General features: G+C 34.8%; 1 protein-coding gene across 7 annotated transcripts in view; it reads left to right on the top strand.

Moving 5' to 3' along the window:
• Window positions 1–22,988, top strand: part of COL24A1 (collagen type XXIV alpha 1 chain) — a 389,632-nt gene that overhangs the window by 339,879 nt on the left and 26,765 nt on the right. For all 7 annotated transcript variants that reach the window (XM_057550626.1, XM_057550622.1, XM_057550627.1 and 4 more), the window contains 6 exons: window positions 9,044–9,151; window positions 10,824–10,931; window positions 11,024–11,077; window positions 11,674–11,736; window positions 14,540–14,593; window positions 18,964–18,999. In XM_057550626.1, coding sequence (XP_057406609.1) covers window positions 9,044–9,151; window positions 10,824–10,931; window positions 11,024–11,077; window positions 11,674–11,736; window positions 14,540–14,593; window positions 18,964–18,999 — 423 coding nt within the window. The remainder of the gene's footprint in view (window positions 1–9,043; window positions 9,152–10,823; window positions 10,932–11,023; window positions 11,078–11,673; window positions 11,737–14,539; window positions 14,594–18,963; window positions 19,000–22,988) is intronic.

Raw genomic sequence — 22,988 nt, 5'->3', positions numbered from 1 at the left:
GAGGGAGGGAATATGGGGATATATGTATGCATATGGCTGATTCACTTTGTTATACAGCAGAAACTAACACAACATTGTATAGCAATTATACTCCAATAAAGATGTTAAAACGTGCAAAAAAAATTTTTTTTTAAATAATATGTGCCAGGCACTATTCCAGGTGCTGAATATATATGACATTGTTTAATTCTCACCAAAACCCCATGAGGTAGGTATAGCTATTATCTTCAGTTTACAGAAAAGGAAGCTGAGACTCAGAGTAATTAACTTGCCCAAGGTCACACAGACAACAAATAATAGAGCCAGAATTCAAAATCACACAATCTAGATTCAGAGCCTATGTTCTTAACCACTGTGCTATACTTTTTTCAAGTATGCTTAATTTCTTAGACATTGCCCCAAATTCTGTGTATTTCCCTCACTTTCATGCCTTTGTACGTGTAATTTATTCCCTCTCCTTGGAAGACTCTTCCATCTTTCCCTAGGAGGAACAACTTTTTGATCTTTCAGGACTTAATTGAACGTTTATCTCTTCCTTGGACTCTCCAGTCAAAGTTAAGCATGCCTGCTCGAACTTCTGTACACTGTACATTGATTCCATCAGAGCATGGATCATATGGGTTCTAATTACTGATCTTCATGTCTTTCTCCCCCAGGCATTTGTAAACTTCTATAGAACGTGGATTCTGTTTTATTCGTCTTTGTATCCCTAGCACTTAGCATAGTGTCAGTCCCATTTAGAAGAAGCTCAATAAATATTTGAAGAATAAATGTCCTTTGCATAATAACTATGACTTTGGAAACCTGAGTTTAAAATTAAGATGTGTTCGCTACTTATCTTAAGAATCATCTATAAAATTAGTACAATAATATCTAATTCATATGGTTTTCATGAGAACCAAATGAGATCTTATATGTGAAGTGCTTAGTACGGTGCATGCACTTATTATTGAGTTACTCTCTTTTCATAATAATTTTCATGGCTAGTCTAACATTCAGTGAACAAATATTTGTTTAGTACGTAACAGTGTTATTGAACCAAACTTGGGTCCACTAGCCTGCGTGCACGCAGTAAAGCCAATCCACTGACACCACGTTGTGGTGAAGGAAAGTGCAACATTTATTGTAAGGCACCATACAAGGAGTCCTGGTCAGCTAGTGCTCAAAAAGCCCAAACTCCCAGATGGGTTTCAGCAAAGCATTTTTAAAGGCAAGGTGAGGGAAGGGTGTCACAGGATATGTGATTAGCTCGTAAAAAATTCTCTGGTTGATGGTGAGGCTACAGGGTGGTGTGTCAGAGGGGTTAACATTATCAGTGCTTAGGCACCAGTGGGACTGGGGGCTATGTGCTCATGGTCATCAAGTAGTTAATTTCTTCCATTTAGTGGGGGTTTTAGTATCTGTAAAGCAACTCAGGAAATGTGCATCAGATACTATAATCTAGATACTTAAGAAGGGAGCTAAAGCAGAGGCTATGGGGGGTGGGTCTGTCCTGGGAAGGCCCCATAGAGTCCTGCTCAGTTACAATATGAGCCCGGAGTTAGGGAAGATAGCAGTGAACAAGATGGGCAAAGAACAGCCCTCATGGAACATACGTGCAACAGCAGGAAATTGCTGACATTTGACCATTTTTGACCTTAAAAAAAGTCACAATTTAATATGAACCAACCTAGTAATTGGGTAGTAGTCTATAAACAAATCAAGTAATTCTAAATTGTGGAAGTGCTGTGAAAGAAAGAAAGCATAATGGGAAATAGATTTTGAGATAAAGTGTAATGCGAAATAGCTTATAGATGGAATAGACTATAGCAGCCTCACTGAGAAGGCTTACACTTGAGCTAAGGACTGAAGGTAAGACTGACCCAAGTACTTTAGAATGAGGGAAGAACTTGCCATGTGAAAGACCCAAAATGAAAAGACCTGTAGGCAGGAAAAAGTTTGGCGTGATAATAGGATTATCCGAGGATCAAGCAAGATAGTATGGGTACAGATCTGTCATTTTTGAAAAAAGGATGGACATTCATTTCTTCATGGTGGTATGAATGCCTAGTCATGCTAAGAGTCAAAGAATAGATGAAATATTCTCCTTCACTCCCCGTTAGTCCCGTGATTATAGGCTGAGGCCTGGGTAAAGGAGATTTCATAGGCTACACTTATTTTGTCCAATATTATAGTGGCATTTGAAACTGTCTATTTTGCAAGAATGATAAACCACCAATTGTTCTATGAAAATGAGTAACTAATTTCTGTGAGGTAGTACAATGTTGAAATGCCTGTATCCATTAAAACTGAACAACAGTTAGTTGTGTATGCTCTTGGCAATGGACTTGAGTCAAGCAGACCTATCTTCACTACCTTAAGACTTGCCTCAATTCAATCCCACTCCAAGTTCCATAGGCACTAACATGTTTAGCGATCCAAAGCTAAAGTTACCTCCTAACTTTGGTATACAGCTCATTCATAAATCTTATTTCTAACATTTTGGTCACATTATTTATGATTGCCCCTACAGGAAAATGTTATGAATGCTACAATATTTATGTATAATGTAGCCTTGCATATAATCATCTAATAATTACTACCCCACATATTTTTAAACAGCCAGTTCTTTCCTAGGAGGGATATATTTAGTAAGCCAAATAAAATGAGAAATTCCTACTTAAACAGAAGTGTTTTTAGTTGCTTGGAGTAAAGGAAGCAAAGTATTACTTTTATAATCCATTGGTTTGCTGGCTTTAAAAATACTGTACTTACGTTGCCTAATATTATGCAAAAAAAAAATTAGGTCATCGCATTTATTTTTTTATACTACAGAAAGTAAATTAGTTTTAATTACTATTTTCTCATACAGCAAGTAACTATATAAACATAAGCTATGAGCACAGAGGAGGGTGCTTGGCTGTAGGGAAAGGAAAAAAACTGTTTTCCTAGTAATTTTATTTTAGATAAAAACATCAACTAATTTAAGTTCAGTGTAGTTTTAAATTTATCAAATCTACTATTGAAAAATCAGTGAAATTCACATAAAAGAAATTTAATTTTACTCAAAACTTTAAAGATAGTATTCCTTTGCTAATCCTCTTTAAAATGTGGATTTCTATTGTTGTCTTTATTTAGCACATTCTATTTCTTAATATATTTGTTTTAATTCTAATGAGAATAAGTCAGCTACACCAAGGGGCCTGGGGAATAACAAACAGCATAATGTTCTCTTTGGTATGTTTCACTATTAAATGCAAACCAGTCATCATTGTTCCAAAATTTGTCTCTGTGTCTGTCCTCTAATATGTGTAGTTAGCCCCATTTTCCTTACCAGATCTTTCCATTTAGTTCCAGGATGAAGGCAGACTTAAACTATTCCTTCTTTTCTGCACAGGGAAGTCAAAGTGGAAAGCAACTTCCTTTTCTTTCCTTAACTGACATCAGATTAAATAAAACAACACAACCATATTGCCATTACAGTTTCTTATACATAGAAGACACTCAATAAAAAGTAACTCTTGTCGTTGTGGTTGACATTGTTGTCATTACTGATCCAAGTACTTGTTTCCTGAGAAACCCGAGGCTTAAGCAGCCATCAGCTTCAGTCCTGTAAAAACTGACACTTTCTTACAGAGTCAAAACCAGTTTCAGTAGGGAGACTGCCTTCTATCTGAGGATAATGAAAGTTTTTGGCCATGAGACATCATGTACTCTTACCATTTTACTAACTTTTTTAAGACTCAGGTAAACTATTGATTGGTCTCAGCATCTCTGAACAAATTAATAGTAATTCTGATTTTATTTACTTTTTAAAATTTGTTCAGAGTGACTTACGTTTTGCTGATTGGTTTTAGACAAATCATTTAGAAAACACTGGAAAGAATTCCTAGGGATTAGCATCTGTTTCTCTTGAAAGCAGAATTACTCATCCATCTGTATATTCATAATAAGAAATGTTTGTTCTCTGCTTGTATGAAACATTGCTTGGAACTTTGTACAGAACACTCTGCTTCTTTCCTCAAATTTCTCTCTAAGAAACCAATGTGACAGTAAATGATTTGGAACATATTTATTGTGCTGTGTTAAATGTCTGATAGCGCTGCAAGTAAAATGAAGTTTCTCGTGTACAGTTAACCCTAAGGACTAGTCATATGGTCTTTATTATTCTCACTAAAAATACTTATTGACCTCAGGAATGTTCAGCAGTCTTTGCATGTCCATTGTTCATGTATCACCCAAAAGATACATTTTTTTTCTGTTGGAGAATAAAGATTTCTAAAAATACCTAAACTTACAAGTAAAGTGAGGTAAAGTGGTACTATTTTAGAACTGCAGAATGTTGAGGTGTCCTAAAATCATCTAGGGTGATTTTTCATGTGATACATCTCCTCTCCAACTGGGATCCACTACTTGTCTACACAGCCAGACACAGGATACGCTCAGTCTTGAAAGACAACCCATTATTTTTTTTTTTAATTCTACACTCATTCGTATTTTGTAACCTTTCACCTAGTTTAATTCTGGAGCGACTTTGTTGGTCTATTTGTTTTCTTCCTGGCTTCCATGTCCTTCCTTCTATCTTTTATTTATGACCTTGTAGAATCTGCTTTCTCTTCAGGCCACTGGTTTCTTCAGGTTTTTCAACCTCTTTTTGTTTTTATTGGGAAGGGCACTATTTACCTGAATTTTGTTTTTAAAACTTGCCTTTCCTGTAGTCATATTCTCGTTAGAATCCTGGCCATTGGTATAACACTTATATCTTTCCTGAACATTTTTTTAAAGTTTTTATTGAATTTGTTACAATACTGCTTCTGTTTTATGTTTTGCTTTATTGGCCCTGAGGCATGTGGGATCTTAGCTCCCCGACCAGGGATCGAACCCACACCCCCTGCATTGGAAGGCGAAGTCTTAACCACTGGACCGCCAGGGAAGTCCCTTCGCTGAACATTTTTGAAATTCTGTATCCCCGAGTCTCAAACGACTATGACTGGATTTGCTTTCATTTGTATTGATGAGCTCTAAGACGGCACCATCGCATGTCTCCAGGGTTCTCATAGTTCATATGGAAAGTACACTACCAGATAATCTGTCCCAGAGATATGGAACCAAAAGGCTCCCAGACCAAATTAAATCAAATCAGTGTAAAACACATAGCAAGAAGCAAAGGGAAAGAACTAGCGTAGGTTAATGACTTGGGATAAGGTGCAAGCAACCTGGAAGAACCACATCACCTGAATCCTAAGTCCACAATGTGGATCTCTCTCTCTCTCTCCCTTGCCTCTCCCTCCCTCTGTCATGCCCCCCTCCCTTCCTCCCTCCCTATATAGATTTTGCCCTCATAATGGTTCCTTACAAATATTGAGAGCCACTAATATAGATAAATGGTGAGAGATAAAATGGTTGATGTAGATGGGGACAAAAAAAGATTTGAAGGTCAAGCTAAGGAATGTGAGCCTATGTCCTAAGCACTGAGCATAGGACATGGCACCTAGTGATAGTGATAGAAAATATGATTTTATTCATTATTTTAGTGAGTTTTGTGATCATGAAGAAAATCTGCTTAGAAAAGGTAATTTTTTAATATATTGAACTATTTTTTTTTACCACCAGTAAGAGAATAAAAAGATATGTGATAATTTGGAGGAAACATTTTTTAAAAAGAGGAAAAGTGCTTTAGCATTAAATTCAAAATTGGCTTTACCTTTTAAATCCTATTCTCCCAAGCAGGCCTTCCACAGAAATGAGTCTAGCCTATCTGGAATCAGTTATCTCTCCTACCACATTTATAACTCTAAGGGAAACAGCTTTACCTTATGATCCAGTTAACCCTACCTTCTCAGTAATTTCTTTTCTAATTAGCACCAAAGGTAACTTCCCCTCTTCAGAACCTTTCTAGTATTTACTTTATATCTCTTTTCTCATCTGGTCTTTTTTTTTTTTTTTTACATTTCTGCCTTTATTATAACTATATGTTACAGTCTTTTTAACTTAATTTTAAGCTTCTTAAAAATAAAAACCATATCTTATTTATATTTGTATTCTCCACAGGGCTTCTCATGATACCTTCTTTACACATAGATGATATTCAACAAATATTGTTGAATGCATGGAACAACTATTACACAACCCAATTTATTATCCCAGGAATCAACTCAGAAAGTAGCAATCATCTCCTAGAACAGGAGTCAGCAAAATTTTTCTGTAAATATTAATAACTGTTTTTGAGTTTTCAAGGCAAGAGGCAAAATCAAGGGTATTACTTAAGAACTTATGTAACAAGAAAGAAAATAAGTTTTCACAAAATTTTTATTTATGAAATTTAAAATATATTAATGTATAATTTTTTGTGATACAAGTCTACTAATGAGAAAAACAGAATTCTTTTGCAAGGGGGATAACATTTAGCTTATTACAGTTTGCTGTCATCAAAATTTCATTTGTTAATGTGACTTAGAATGAGATTTTGCATGTTTTACATATTTCATCTTTGAAAATTCTTTTCACACAGATATGTACTGCCAAACACTGCAGTTCATGAGCATATGATTTTAATTGAGCATATTCATTGCTTGGAAGGAATTTATAAAATTCTGTTAGATTCTTCTCTTGGTAGTTGCCTTTTAGAATGTCATTATATTGTACATTAGTCATTTCCAATTGAAATTATAGGTTGAACTCCTCAAGTGAACAGTTAAATGGATTTTGAATATAGAAATTTCTTGCATCTAGGTCTGAAAAATGCTTTAGAAATGCTTTTGAAAGTGAAAATACTTTTCACTTTCAAAGGCTGAAAGTGTTTGAGCTCAGAAAAATCTACCCACCGCAAATTTGTGTGGAAATGGAGATCTCACTTCTTGTTTTAATTTTTGACAGCACAGGAAGTGTATAAAGCTGTTTGACATTACTTGTGATTCAAACATTAGTTGTCATCAAAATGACTTTATCACAGTATGTTTCACATGTGAGCATTGTTTTGCCCTGCAATTTTTGGTTGAATTCATAGATAAACATTAAATTAGTCTGCAGCAAAATCTAATTTCTAAAGCCTTATCATTCCATAATAAAGGTTGAGGGTAGTTCTTCTCATTCAAAAAAACTTCAATCATAGTCTCAAAAATCTCAATATAACTTTATCCCTGCTAAGCCATCAAACTGCTACATGTTAGAGAAAGTCAGGATATTCAGTTTCTATTTTGACAAAAAAAATTCACAGAACCACCGAAGGTTAAATTTACAAGAGTCAATGGAGTTCACTCTTTACAGTACCGGCTCAATAACATATGCTAGATTCAAGTATTTTCCTCAGAGTACCTGGTGGTGAATAATACAATGAATAATCATAGCTCTAAATACCTTAACATTTTCACAAGTTTTGTTAATTTGTCTAGTTAGTCTTTTTCTTATGCATTGCTTATCCATTGCCATCAGTTTTATCACATTTTAGCAGATACCACTTCAGGTTGAACTGATTTAATGTTTTAACTTACTTGAAAATATTCTTACCTATAGTCACTACACAAACTATTCATACAGGTTAATTCTTCAGGCACTTCAAACTCAGCAGTGACTCCTCAAATAAACAACTGAGTAGTATTACTAACATCTGTCGATTAATCAAGAGGCAAGGAAAACCACTTGAAAGCATTTGTCTTATTTTTCAATTGACTATTGATGCTGCTCCAGTGTCCTTGACATTTTAAGTAATTGTTCTTGCCAAAATGCTAAGAAATGAGTTTATTTTTGCTGCACGATTTAATTAAATCTATCAGTAAGCGACTTTGTTGGACTAACAAATGAGCCACTCAGAAACTTAACTTTAGTTGCAACTTCATTTTCAAATTTTTGTGAAGAATTTTTATTGTGGTAAGATACTCAGTTTTAGGTTTCCTAATTTTTCTGTTACACTTCTGTGAGGTGGGAATACTGTGTCAAATGCTTGGTATGATAATGATGTATATTGTACTTTTTTTTTTAGCACAACTATAGTGTCATTGCATAATAAACACAAAGCTTTGACATCTAATTTGATCACAAAATAATCCACATTCCACTGTGCCTTAAAAGTACAACATTCAAAGCCCACTTTTTTCTTCTTTTCTTGTTTTGATACAACGGATATGCACTGATAATAAAATCTCACAATAAGTCAATATATGTTCCTCTCAAAGCACTGTCAAGTTATAATTGCATCACTGCAATTTGCAATGCAACAGGCAGTAGTGGGAAGCAATGAGTGCCTTTTAGTCTCTGCCACAATGACTGGACCCTGTCATTATAGCACAAAGCAGTCACAGACAATATATAAATGAATGAGCATTACTGTTTTCCAATAAAACTTTATTTACAGATTCTGAAACTCTAATTTCATGTAATTTCCACATCTTGAAATATTCTTCTTCTTTTGATTTTTTCAACATGTGAAAATGTAATAACTATTCTTGTTATTCTTGTTTTAGAGGATTTGGCTTTGAGGAAATACTGTTTGCTTACTTAACTTTATTCCCAATTAAACTATTTGAAGCAAATTTTCTGGAGTCATGTGTGATTGAAAAATAGAATATTCTTTTTTACTGAGATATAATCAATATAACATCATATAAGTTTCAAGTGTACAATGTAGTGATTTGGTATTTGTATATATTGAGAAATAATGACCAAAATAAGAAGAATATTCTTCTTAAGGGTATGTTAATTAGAGTTGTCATGCTGCACACAGGAGTATAACACAAAAAGTTAGAATGTAACAAACATACTTCACATCTAGGCTACTTAGAAGATACTGACTTTGGTGGATAGTACAGAGGTGGACTTTGTGCTGCCTCAGTATTTTTATTTTAAAAACCCAAGACCATTCCATTAACTATAATTAGAGATTTTTGGTGAGCCAAAACATCATTTAAACATTTCGCTTATTTGGGAAAGAAGCCCAGGATAACTCCCAAACCTGGGCAGTGTATCAACAGTAGCCTTTCAGAACACCACCCCCTCCTTCATTTATTGAGCATCTGGATGGATTTTCTAGGAGCTGGACCAGTCTTCATTTCTTATCTGTGTTATTTAGGGCGTCAGAGGCAGCCCAGGAAGAACGGGACTGGCTGGGTCTCCAGGTCCTCAAGGAGCCAAGGGTTCATCGGGCCTTCCAGGAAGCCCAGGAGTTCTAGGCCCGAAGGTACTTTCATGTTTGTTTTGATGGATGAGCAGTATTGACCATCCTTCCTGGCCCTGAGTTTACTGGCTAGATCACAGGATGGTAAGACTGATAGCTTTTAATAAAATTTGGCTAATCATGAAAACACATTAGGAAAAAACGAAAGTGTGTGGCCTTGACATAGCCATCTCCCGTGATAGCCACAGTGCATGTCATTTGCCAAAACTACTTATAAACCCAGGACTGGTCATGCTTTAAAAAATGTTCTTTGACTCATTTTGGTTCTTCTTCCCTTTCTGTCATCCACCTCCTCCTCCAAAACAGAAAAATCTTATTTACTTCCAGTTACATACTTTCTCAGTTATACTTCCTGTTCCCCTACTTCTGAACCTAACCAACCAATTAATAAATTTGATAGGAGTACAGATTATTTCTTAAAGTCAAAGTGATAGTAATTGTCTTCCCTTAACATTCATTGCCAGGAGTATTGCCACATGTCAATAGGCTTTCCATACAAAACCTCTCTTAGAAATATCTCAGTGCAGATTTGACCCAGACAACCAAGAGACTAGTCCCGTATCTAATGCTATTTCATAAAAGACTAGGATTAAGACATTGGCGCCCTCATCATTATTACCTCTTAATTTGATTTTCAGAGTTCCACTTATAAAGAATTTCTAGGTATTCTGACCCATATGGGTAAACTGAAAATGATGACCCAGCAGCTTACTGTTTATAGTTTGAGCCTTTCTGTTAATGTTTATACCATGAATATCCCTTTCCACTGAAATACAAGATAGCTTAGCAAATGCTAAAGCTAGGAAAAGAAATAAGAAAGATCCCTACCTTTTATGTGTGAATCTGCAAAAAAAAAGATCCAGTTTGTCAAGTCCCAAAGCTGTATCTTTATCTCAATACAGTGAAGGATAATTTGCTAATCTTAAAGCTTTGGTCAAAGTCTACCAAGCATCATTTTTCATTACCTTATCTATAAACTCCACATGATTCTTAAGTTTATTTTTAGAAATGGTAAAAGCTATTGCAACTCTCATTTCAAAAACAAAATAAAAATAAATTTTAAAAGGACTTGACTTTTAAAAATAAAATAATGATAATAAACTATGTCTTTAAAGTGACCTTTTAGGGGATAAAGAGGATTGGTATCAAAGGAATCTTGGGAAACAGATAATTGAAATTTCTTAATGATGGAATTGAAAAGATACTCATGGCAAAAACCAGGGTTCACACTTCAAGAGATTCTGCTCTGTTTCTGGTATCAGATAGCTGAATCATCTCTGTATGTAAGAAAAACACAGCAAAATAATTTCAATTCAAATAAAATACAAGTTCCATCACATACAAACGCCTCCACACATCCTACACCCTCACCATTCTCTCTGTAGCCCCACTATCCTCCTCCTACTTTTCCAGGCCCCCTCTTCCCTCCTCTTTCCACAGTCATGACGACAATCTCTGGAATTCTATTTCCCTACTGCCACACTTCTCGTTCATTGTAATCAAATATTATGTATGTGGAAACTATTGGTGGGGAGAATGATCATGCAGATTTTGACTTCCCCAGTGCCTTGTACACATGCCTGATGATGGGCCGGTATTTAGATTTCATTTAAAAGCCAATATGCTTATAGGTTCTAAAGTCAAGATAACCTTTTTTTTTTTTTTTTGTCCATAGGGTGAACAAGGGCTACCTGGTCAACCTGGAATTCCAGGTAAAAGAGGTCACCGAGGAGCACAAGGTGATCAAGGACCATGTGGAGAGCCTGGCATGAAAGGGCAGTCTGTAGGTGACAACTCAGAAATTCACTAAGCACTTATTCTACACACCAGGCCAACATCGTACAATAATCGTTATCATATCTATTCACATTGCAGGGAGAACATGGCACTCAAGGTTTGACAGGTTTCCAAGGATTCCCAGGCCCCAAAGTATGTTTACATATTTTCTGCTCGTCTCTGGCTATGTTGAAATACCAATGTTGAAATACCAATGTTCAACATCTGTTCAAAAAACAGATGTTGAAATACCAATATTTAATCTCTGACTTGAGCTTTTGTTTTTTTAATCTGCAAAATTTCAGTTGGTACAGAGTAATATATTTGAGTTTTGAATATGTTAATTTTGACTTATGTAACTATATATTTTCCTAGCAATTTTATGGAATAATTTGCTTTTGTCTCTTCTCATTTTGTTTTTCCAAACATTTGAAAAATTTCAAACATAAGGTTGAGAGAATGAGTAAACACCTATATACCTATTACCTAAATTCTACCAAAACATTTTACACTACTTGCTTGACTATGTACCTACCCATCTATTTATACCTCCTCGTCTCTCCATCCATTTTTGATGTATTTTGAAGTAAATTGTAGACCTCAGTACAATTCCTCCAAAATACTTAAGCCTGTACTTCATTAACTATCAAGTTCCATTTTTAAGAGCCAATTCTTAATACGTTGGTACAAGATTATTTCATGTAGTAAATGTTCATATTTTGGCTTTTTGTTTTTTATTGTGTTTTTAGGGTCCTGAGGGAGATGCCGGCACTGTTGGAATATCAGGTCCTAAAGGTCCTATTGGACAGAGGGTAAGTATGAAGTCGTTCTGCCTTCCCAGATACTGTGATTCTTTGTTGACTACAGGAATTAGGGTTAAGAACTCTAAAATAAATATACTCCAGATTAATAACTTTAAAAAATGACTCTTAAAACAGAAACTCATTAGAGCACATGCAGACATTCTCAACTTTTTTCAGTTCGTTTGTTAGTTTGAGCAAAAGACCCCACAGACCACCTGTACTGCCCAGTTCTTACTTTAAAAAAAAAGAATTAATGTAACTACTGGATAATATGTTTATTAACTCACACCAGTTAATAAATATATTATAAAAAACATAAAGCAGTTTCATGTTATAAGCATTAATATAACCAGGAACTAGAGACCACCCCCGTGTACCACCTGGAGGAGGCTTGTCTATGACCAGAGCTCCTCAGACCACACTTTGAAAAATGTTTCCCAATAGCTGTGTTTCCTCTGCTCAGGGGTGGGTATCCCCAGAGAGTAACGAGGAACTCCTTAAAGAGTTGGAAAGATCAGGGCTCTCAAGAACTCCAGTTAGCTGTTTAGTGCCTGAAATTGCAAACTGTAGAGAACGTAAGTAGGATAGATAAGTCACCAGCAGTAACTGGTTATTGTTTTTGTTTGTTTGTTTGCTTTTTTGTTTTTATTAACCACGCTCTCCTAACTGATGAGATGATCTATAAAACTAAAGAGAAAAAAGGTTAAAAAGAAAAGCCAACCACCGGTTTGACTGTGGTAGTAGCACCTCTATGGCTAACAGCAGCTGCTAAGGCAAGGGTGGAGAGAGCTGAGAGAGAGGAAGGAGAGCAGTTCAGATAGAGGAGAACTGAGTCTTGAAGAAGAATTTTACAACTGAAAACCACTATCTTGTGCAAAGATATTAAATGAAAAGTCAAATTTTTAAAATCCTACGCCGCTTCCCTAACTCTTACAATAAATTATTTTCTGTAATACAAAGAGCAGTGTTGTCACGGGAAATGTTTATTTAAAGGCCCCTCTTAACATTTCTCCAGGTGCAAATGTATTAGTTATTTTTATGATTTCTGAGGAACCATGGAAAGATGGTGCTTTTAGGTAAAGTCCAATTCTTTATCGTCCACAGGTGGGTTATGTATGGATAGGCTTCTCTGTAATAAATATTGGTTTTAAGTTCTTACATACATTAAGTTCCCCACTAATTAAATTCATTCATTCTGATTTTATTAAGTTCTCAATTAATTAAATCCTTTCTTGATATTGTCAAAGAGAAGTTGGCTGCCTGCCTAGCCTTTGTCCTAAGCAGAGTCACATGAGGTGCTGTGTCTCTGTAAGCCAGGATCTGAGCCTATACTGCTTTGCAGCCCCAGAAATTTTATCAGCTCTCCAATAGTAAGGTTATGGTAACTAGCTCACAAATACTAATTTATAAGTGCAGATATTCCTATTAAGTCATTGTAGAGACAAGTGAAAAGTCTTGCTAGGTTAATATTTAGCAAAAAACTGTTATGTACCAGGTACTGGTGTTCAGTTTATGTCCCTATATCATTTACTCCTCATAAAAATCCTGTGAGAGATGCTATTATCCCCATTTTGCTGGTAGGGAAACTAAATCTCTGAAAGGTAATTTGCTGAAAGCCATATGTGGCTAGTATGTAGAGGAGCTGGAATTTGAATCCACGTCCGACTGACTGAATAATATGTACAAATCATTATTTCAGAGAGAGAGATCATGGTCAAATTTATTAGATTGACACTTTCTTGGCTTTTTTTTTTTTTTTCAGTAATAAGCCTATCTAGAAGATATATTTGATTAGGTTAAGAAATCAAGCCTCTTGATTGTGTACCTTTGTGATTTGGGAACCATATTTAAAAATTATCACTTAAAGTAGATCTTCATATTTAAAAGTGCTTTCATTAGATTTACTTTTTAGAGTATCAGGTAATTTCTCTCATTCTAAGCCAACTTAATCTTAAAGCTATTTGTCAATAGACTGAATGGCATTATAATTATCTCCACTGAGTATTTTCTGTATCTTGGCCGGAGTTGGACAAAGAGAAAGACTGTTAGATAGCCACATTTATATATGCCACGTTAAGTGGAGCTAGAAACACTGAAATTTGAAGCTAGTGGTAGCGGGGGTGGAGGTTGAGGGAAAATTACTAAAACATGTATTTTGTATTCATTAAGAAATGATAGGCTCCATTTTTAGTTTGGGAGGAGTTGACCAGAGATCCAGCTTATTCAAGGTTATTCTTCACAATCAAATAGCAGCTTACACTTGCAAAATTGTTTTTCACATTTAATTCTCACAATGGCCCTGTGCAGTAGGCGTTCTTATTTTACTGATGAAGAAACCAGAAGTTTAATTGGTCACAAATGATGCCCTCTGGTTCTTTCCTATAATTTCTCTCAATTCCACGCTGCATGTCACTCAAACATCTGCTTGTTCAACATCTGTAAATAAATTTATTCAAAATTTTGTCCATGACTCTACGTAGTCTTTGTTACATAAAGTAATTGCATTTGTTATGCAATGACACATATATAAAATGGCACCATTGAAGCTATCACCACATAAAAATTGTAATGCTGATTTATAGGTTTGTTAGAAATTACAGAGATTAATTCTCCTAATGGGAAACCATAATAATATGCAGAATTGCGTCAAATCAAAATTACTATGATTTCTGCTAATACCATTAGATTTTGTAATAAAAACTGGAATTATGTGGACATGGACTATTTTGCCATTGTGCAAGACATTTTCTAGAATTTTCCTGAATTATACTGGCATTGAGACTGACTGTTTTTTTTTTTTTAACCCCAACAGGGAAACACTGGCCCCCTTGGCAGAGAAGGTATAATAGGCCCAACAGGTAGAACTGTAAGTTTGTCACAATACAGGTCTTTTTTTTTTTTTCCTTTTTTATATATATATATTTTTTTACTTAATCCTATTCTAGAGTATTCCACAAGGGATCACCCTAGGTATTCGAGAAGCAAGGATAAAAACAGATGTACATTTTCATCTGGAAGGTTATTCTTGAGAACTTAGAAATCTAATGTAATGAAAAGGTGTACATAGTGAGGTAGGCACTTAACACTGGAGTTGAGAAAGGAAAGTAGAACTGGGTGGCGGAGGAGGGGTTGAGCATTATAAGCACAGGGGTGATCACTAAAGCAATAGAAAGAATCCGTTTTCTCCGAGAGAGCATAAGAAAAGGTACGCAGACAGCCAAGATTTGAGTCTTTGGAAGTGCCCACGATAAAGGGATGAAATAGTTGGTGGGAATAGCAGGAAAACCAGAAAAGCACAAGGTTAAGATCAGTTTCGAGAAAGGAGTAGCTAACCGTGATCTTTAAGAGAATAAATTGCAGTGGAAGAAAGAGTACAGCTTTCAGTGAGGAAGGAAGTAAATAAAAATATTTAATAATAACTTTTCTCAAATTCTTAAACTTTTGGAGTAGGTATGATTATTTGCATTCAAGACATAAGGAAACAGATGACATTTATAGAAGTTCACCTAGTTATTTAAGATAATACAGGTAGTGAATAATATAGATGATATTTCCTACTTCAAGAGCAGTGCTCTTTCCACTCCATTTAAGCTATGTTTGGAGAGGAAACTGAGAGAGTTAACATATGCCAGGGCCTTAGGGAATCTTGCTATGAAATAAAACAGAAATAAGACAGTGAGGTGGTCACAGGAGGGTTTTACAATACTAACAGTAGTGTAAACATACAAGAGGAAAATTGAGACTTGGAAAGGAAATATTCATTCTCTGCAGGGAATCAGTATTTTGAATCATTTGAAAGTGCTGTATCTAGAGACACAGAGTTTTAAAATATAAAATAGAATGTTTCAAATATTAAGTAAGTATCACTGTTCTCATTGATAAATTTAGAGAAGAATTCACCACCAAAGTTTCTGGCTTTTTAATTTTAAAAAAATGAAATGTGTAACTCAATATTTCTCTAGATTTGCAGCATTTACCACTCAGAGCTATATAGTCTAAGTGGGAGGTTATAAGTGGGAGAAATCTTGTATTTCAGTGGGTGGTTGGTTCTTCAGCAAGCTAAGGAACGCATACTGTTCTGATTATGGAATGATTGTTCTCCTCTGTCAAAAATGTGAAATATTAATTGGTCAAGGAAATTATGATAAAGAAATGACTCAATTAAAATATCTTACTGTGTTTTGTTTATAGCTAGTTCTTAAAGGCCCATATAATGCTCAGCATGCACATCAAATTTTTTCCATCTATTTTTTCTATTCTAAGAAGAAACTTCTAAGGAAAGCTCACTATGAAAGAATAAGAATTTGAGAATGGCCAAAACACACTGTGGAAAAAAATAGTGGTGGGGGATGGAGGACTTGCTTTTCCAAAAAGGAAGACATTACTTCAGAGTCTTTGTAAATGAAACTATGTTTTAGTACAAAGAATAGATCATTGTAACAGGCTAGAGCCCAGAATTAGATCTCAGAATAAATAGGAATTTAATTACAATGAAAATGGTATATCAGTTAGGATGATTTGGACTGCAAGTAATAGGAACCCTGAATCAAACTGGCATTAACAATAAGGAAACTTCTATCTCATTATGGGAATCCCAGAGTTAGGAAGGGCTTCAGATTTGGTTAATTTGGCGACTTAATCATGTTATCCAAGACTATTTCCATACCTCTGCTCTGCCATCCTGAATGCTATCTTTATAATTAGGCTTAGAGCAAATGACTACAATTTCTCAGGAATCACATCTAGATATAATTATCCAAAGTGAAAAAGTGAGCTGTATCCCTTGTCTTGGGAAAAATAAAACTTTTTCTAGAAGTCTCCCGTTACATTTTTTTTTTCCCTCATGTCTATTAATCAGCCACACACACCCATTCCTATAACAGTGATAGGGAAGGGAGACGAAATTCCTTTTAGTCTTACTACTGCTATAAGAAATTGTAACCCTATTTCACCCAATTTTTTTAAAATCTCAGATGAACTTTTAAAGACTTTGATTGTTAAAAAAAAAAAAAAAGGAAAGAAAGAAAAGAAGCAATTAAAAATCTTAGAAAAACCATCTAGGAAACTAAAGTATAGCTTAAGGGTTGGGGAGACCTTTTATATAAGATAGGAAATCTGAAAACTATAAAAGAACAGAAGACATATTTGAATACTTGAAAATTTTTAATTTTGTATGGCAAAAGATTCCATAAGTAAAACTAATATAATTGAGAAAAAGTAATTGCAAAGCATACACCATATAATGGGTAATATAAAGAGCTTTACAAATTGGTATGAAAAAGAAAATTTAGTAGAGAATTGAAGAATAAATCCAAAAGGTCAGTAATTATTTGAAAAAATATTCTCCTAACTTTTAGTCAGAGAAATGCAAATTAAGGTAATAATGAGATATTACATCTAACCTCTCAGAAAGGGCTGTAGGAAGAAAGGTATTTTTGTTTCTCACTAATAGAAATGTGAATTACAGCCTTTATGGAAAGGTATTTGTTAAAATATATGTACATATACCCTATGACCAAGCAGTTCCACTTTGAGGAATTTGTCCCATAGAAATAAAAGTACCCAATACACTAGGGAAATTTTACAAAGCTTTTTTTCACAGCACTGTTTGTAATGGCAAAAAAAAAATTAAAAAAAGTATGAAATCACATGAATGCTCATCTGTAGAGGAATGGTTGAGTAAACTCTGATCTATCCGCTTTGTGGAATATTAATGCAACTATTAAAAATAATTATTTGTATCAAGTTTGGCTGACTTGCAATTGTTTCACGATGTATTATTAAGCGTGAAAAATATGATGCATAGAAGAGTATATGATATCAACGTTATAAAACATGACCAATCACCCCATACACATGTAAATACATTTGTCAATATCTGATTAGAAAAAAAGTATGAAGCGATATGTACCACGTTGTTAATACTGGATTGGAGGTGGGAGAGGGCATAAAAAAAAGTTCTGTAAAGATATCTTAAAAATCAGCTTTTTAAAGTCGATATTGTAGTTTGAAATGAATTAAGGACAAGATAGGAAACACAAAAGAAGTAATATAAATAGTGAATAATAATGAAACAGTTTTTTTAGCCTGCAAGATTAACAAAAATTGATAGTACATCATAGCATGTATCAGAAGAAACATGCACTCCCATATATTGCAAGTGTGAATGCAATTTCAAACAAACTTTCTGGAGGACAATTTTTATCAAAAATTTTTAAGAGTACAAGGATATTTATCACAGTGTTGTTTATCATGACAAAAATTAGAAAAAATTTTAATAGGCAATTCATTTAAAATATTATAGTTTTTTAAATACTGGTAAGCATTATAGTTATATGGGAATTGTAGATTGATATAGAAAAGCATTAATATTTTGAAGGTGCAAATTCAGGTTACAGAAAAGATGAGTAGTAGTATCTCATTTTTTAATTAAAAAATACATACACAATTTCCACAAGGAACATGAAAATATTAACAGGAATAACAGTAGTGCCATCCAGCAACAGCAGAGTTCACATTGTCTTCAAGTGAACGTGGAACATTCACTGAAATAAACCATATTTTAGATCATAAAACAAATTTTACTAAACTTAAAATAACAGAAGTCATGTAAGGTATATCCTCTGGCCATAACAGAATTAAACTAAGAATCAATAAACTAGAAAGATAATAGGAAAATCCCCAAACATTTGAAAATTAAACCTCACACTTCTAAATAATTCAAGGACCAGAATGTCTCAAAGAAAGTTAGAAAATATTTTGAACTGACTGAAAATGTATATATAACATATCAAAATTTATGGGATATAGCTCAGGAGGAGGAATAAAAAAAAAGAAGATAAAAGAAGGAGGAAACCACCCTGGAAGCAGGGTTTTTCAAAGGCTGAGAGAAACAAATATTAGAAGAATTTAACCTGTTAATTTTCTTTCTAAAGTATTTTGCCTTTGATTGTCAGATCAGCTGTTTTGACTTCATTGAATGAATAAGTAGCATAACCCTATCTCACTTTAAGGTGGAACTAGGGATAGCAAAACAGACATGGTGAGTCAGTAGATTGTATTTGTTTTGCTTTGCTTAACTTAGGAAAACCAGAATTTATATAAATTTAACTAAACAAGTCTTGCTAGACAGGAAAAAAACCAACAGAAATTATCATGTTTCTGTATACAGCCTCAACTACATTTGATAAATAACTATCAACAACACTAAACTAACATTTTTTTTTTTTCTTTCAGGGACCCAGAGGTGAAAAAGGCTTTAGAGGTGAAACTGTAAGTTTAACTAAATTTGTGGTAATAGTATCACTGGTCACTAGGTTATAAGCTCTATGAAAGCAAGGACCTTTTTTGATTTTTTGTTTATTATGTCCCTGATACTTATGGAATGAAAATAAAATTACAGTTTTCAGGAAGAAAACTAACCTATATATAGAACTAACCTATATGGTATATTGCAGTGAAACCTGATAAGCCCTAAACATGCTTAAGAATCTGCCAGTCACATTCTTTCCAAATCACTGAGTGAAATCGAGTATTTGCCTTGTCAGGCATCGGGAGAGGAGGTGTAAGCCTTCTTCACCAGTGCCAGAACAAGAGGACTGTCAAGTCACTTTAGATATATACCACTAGATCCAGTCAGCACCCAAGAGGGCTGCAAAGCAGAAGCAAATCATTAGTTGTATATTTCAGCCAACTGGAAACAATGGTGAAAGGATGGGCAAAAGGTACACAGCATTTTCAGGACTAAATGGCTTACACTGGCACTATTTTGTATTTTTCTTGGATGTCAATTCTTCCAAGTTAAAGAAGATATTTTGTAAAGAGGCCACTTTCCCAGCAGAACTTACTAAAGCAGCAGTCATAAACAGAGGGCATGCATGGAGTGAAATGAGGGATATTGAAACCAAGTATAGAAGGCATATAGGAATAAACTTGAATATAGCAGTAAAGTCTTGCTTAAAAGGTAATGATATTATATAGTGACAGCTGAGATCTTTGCTTTTCACCATAGGGTATGCTTGGGGCTCAGAATAAGTAAATTATAGTTATATTAGTTTGCTGAGGAAGGAAATTTATGTGATTTCAGATAGCCTAAGAATCCTCAAAGGGTATTAAAATAGATGTGTTTAATTTGCAGCAATATGTCCCTTATATTTTCTCAGCAGACTTACTTAACAGGAAGCAAGAATGTTTGCACACAGTGAAGCTATATCCGCCCCCCCTCCCCCGCCAGAGGAGTGGAAAGGGAAAAGAAAAAATAGGGAGGCTTGGATTTAACCCATATTCCATACCTGTCTCCAACTGCCTCCCTGACCTATCCTCTCCAAGTACTGTGGCTAGAACATAAGCTCCATCAAGATTAGGAAGCCTCGAGTGCCTATGACAATGGCTGTCACAAGCATTTCATGTGAAAAAAATTCTCTATTTGTACACATCTTTCTCCAGATACAAAACATTAGGAAGAAAAATGATAAAAGGCTTGAAAATCACAGTTCTAAAGTGAATCTTGGAGATTATCTTCACCAAACCTATTATGTTACACTCGAGATATTTGAGATCCAAATGTGCAGCAGCTCCCTCAAGGACATGCAGCTAATTAGGTACAGAGATAAGACCAGAGCCCAGATCTTCCAAATCCCATGCTATTGTGCTTTTCTATTAATCACAGTACCTCTCAGAAAATAAGGATTAGGAGCAGCTTGGGTAAGGAAGATGGTATGTACACATCCTTCACCTACTTTAAGAGCAGCCCATATACAGATTCCACATGAATGGATTCCTGATATGCAGTTATCCCCTAGGCTTTATAGGGGATAACTCATGAATTCACTCATTCCATCTTAATCACATTACTGTCTAATAATAAATCTTATTTAATATTACTAAACTCCCAATTAAACCCTCTAAACCAGTGGTTCTCAACCAGGAGCCATTTTGCTCCCCCTCCCAGGAGACATTTGGCAATGTGTGGAGACATTTTTGGTTGTCACAACTGGAGAAAAGGGAAAGGTTGCTAGTGGCATCTACTGTGCAGAGACCAGGGACGCTGCTAAGCATGTACCGTGCAAGCTTCTCAGTTTAAGAACGAGGCAAGGGAAGCTCTCTGTACATAAGCCAGCCTAAGGTAAAGATCCTGAAACTAAAGATTGCATTTATGTAAAGGCAAAGTCTAACATAGTCAGGTTTAAGGACATACACTTACCAGTATTTTTCAAATTTCATGAAAAAAAATATGTTACTTTTGAAGGATCATATGGAAATTGTGGGATTAAATGGAGAGACAGTCTATTTTCAAAGGTAGTGCTTTCACTACAGCCAAATAACCACTATAACCATTCACATTAATTTGGTTCCCCTACAGGAAATTAACATAGACAATTGTAGTTTTATTATAAACTGTATGATAACCTTCTTTATATGCTTGTTTATATAATATCTAGAGAGAGTGAATCACTTTTCCTTAGTGGTGGGTTAGGTAGAAGAATAAAAAAGAACTAATAAATACTGTATTGTTGGAATAATATTTTGTTTTACTTGGCCTTATTCTATGCATTTGCTTCATTGGGGTTGTCCTGTCCCGTCTTGTTTGGTTTGAAGTATTTCATTTTATCATATTTGTGATGATCTGACTCATTCTGGGTAACAAGCTGAAGTGAACTCAGTAAAAATAGTTTCTTCTTTCTATGACAAAATGCTTTTTCAAAGTCAAAGATAAGGTAGATATTTTGTACTGAACCTTCAGTGAGATTTTGCAAATGTCAGAAATATGCTAAGTAGAGTAAAATGTCAACTGTTTATTTTTAAAATGCTGATCCAAAATGGAGAAACTTACATAGCCGATTTCACTCTGAGCCTCTGTATATTTAAAAGGCTGTCTCCAACATGAAATTTCTCTAACTTATCATGCCACTTCTGAGGTAAAAGTTTGATGCATTTTCTGCTTTAACCTATAATCATAAACCATGCAAACTAAGAAATGTCCAGCAGGCACGGTGTTGGAGTACTCTATCCTTTTTAAGTTACTATGTGTTGTTTGTTCTTATTGTCACAGTACATGTAGAATCAACAGCTTTGGCAATAAAAGATACTTACGTCAAGCATAGCATTAACATTATTCAAAACTCAGTTGAAGATAAATTTTGCTTTGCCATCTTTTAACCATAATCTGAATTTGACTCAGTGTAGTCTTAACATTCAATTGACCATCCACAGTAAGTTAAATTTTGAGCATTCTTAACAGTGATCACTGTTGTTTCATTTTGAAAAATGTCAGCATAACTTTTCACATTTTACTATATACCTTTCAACTATTCTAATTTCTAAATCAATACTAGTTAATTTAAACATTATTCATTCATTCGTTACCAATCTTTGAACACCTACTATGTATTAGGCACTATTCCTGTTCCAGAAAATGAGAGGATGACCAAGACACTTTTAAAGGTCTGTAGGGACTTTCCAATTTGTTATGTACTACGGAATGCAGAAGTGGTTAGTTGAAGAAGAAGGTGGCAAGGTGGGTATAGAGTTTTAAAGAAGTATTGGAAGAGGAATGGGAATTAAATAGACAGAAAAGGTAAGGAGGAGCATTCCTGGTCAAGGAAATAGCACATGCGGGAGAATGCATGTGTGAAAGAATTTGGACGATTCAGAGATCTGCAAGTGGTTGGTTATAGATGGAGTGTAGAATGGGTTGGGGAGAGTAAGTGGAAATAAGGCCCAGACCTTGAAGAAGAGGCAGGGGTGCATATTGACTAAGAACATATACTTTTGTATTTAACTGACTTGGATTTTAATCCTATCTCTGCCCTTTACTTGCTGGTTACTTAGCCATTCCATTTTCTTAACTGCGAAGTAGAAATATAGCACACAACTTGGCATACAGTGAGTGCTTAATAAATGAGCACACAGCTTGACACATAGTGAGCTCTCAGTAAATGGTATCTATCACTGAAAAGAAGTTTATACTTTATCCACTAAACAGTAAAAAGCCATTGAATGATTTTAATTAAAGAATGATATGATTAGATTTCCATTTTATAAGTAGAATGTAGTTAGCATAGTAGAGAGAATAAAGTCAGTAAGTCAAATTAGGAGTCCAGGCACAGCATGATATCTTAGTCAGCTGGGGCTCCTATAACAAATTGCTGTGGGCTGGATGGCTTAAACAACAAACATTTATTTTTCATAGTTCTGGAGACTGGGAAATCCAAGATTAAGGTGCTCACAGATTCCATATCTAATGAGGATCCTCTGCCTGG

Source organism: Balaenoptera acutorostrata, chromosome 1 (genome assembly GCF_949987535.1).
Source record: "Balaenoptera acutorostrata chromosome 1, mBalAcu1.1, whole genome shotgun sequence".
In the NCBI taxonomy this organism is placed as follows: Eukaryota; Metazoa; Chordata; class Mammalia; order Artiodactyla; family Balaenopteridae; genus Balaenoptera; species Balaenoptera acutorostrata.
This window is presented reverse-complemented; position numbering and strand designations above follow the sequence as displayed.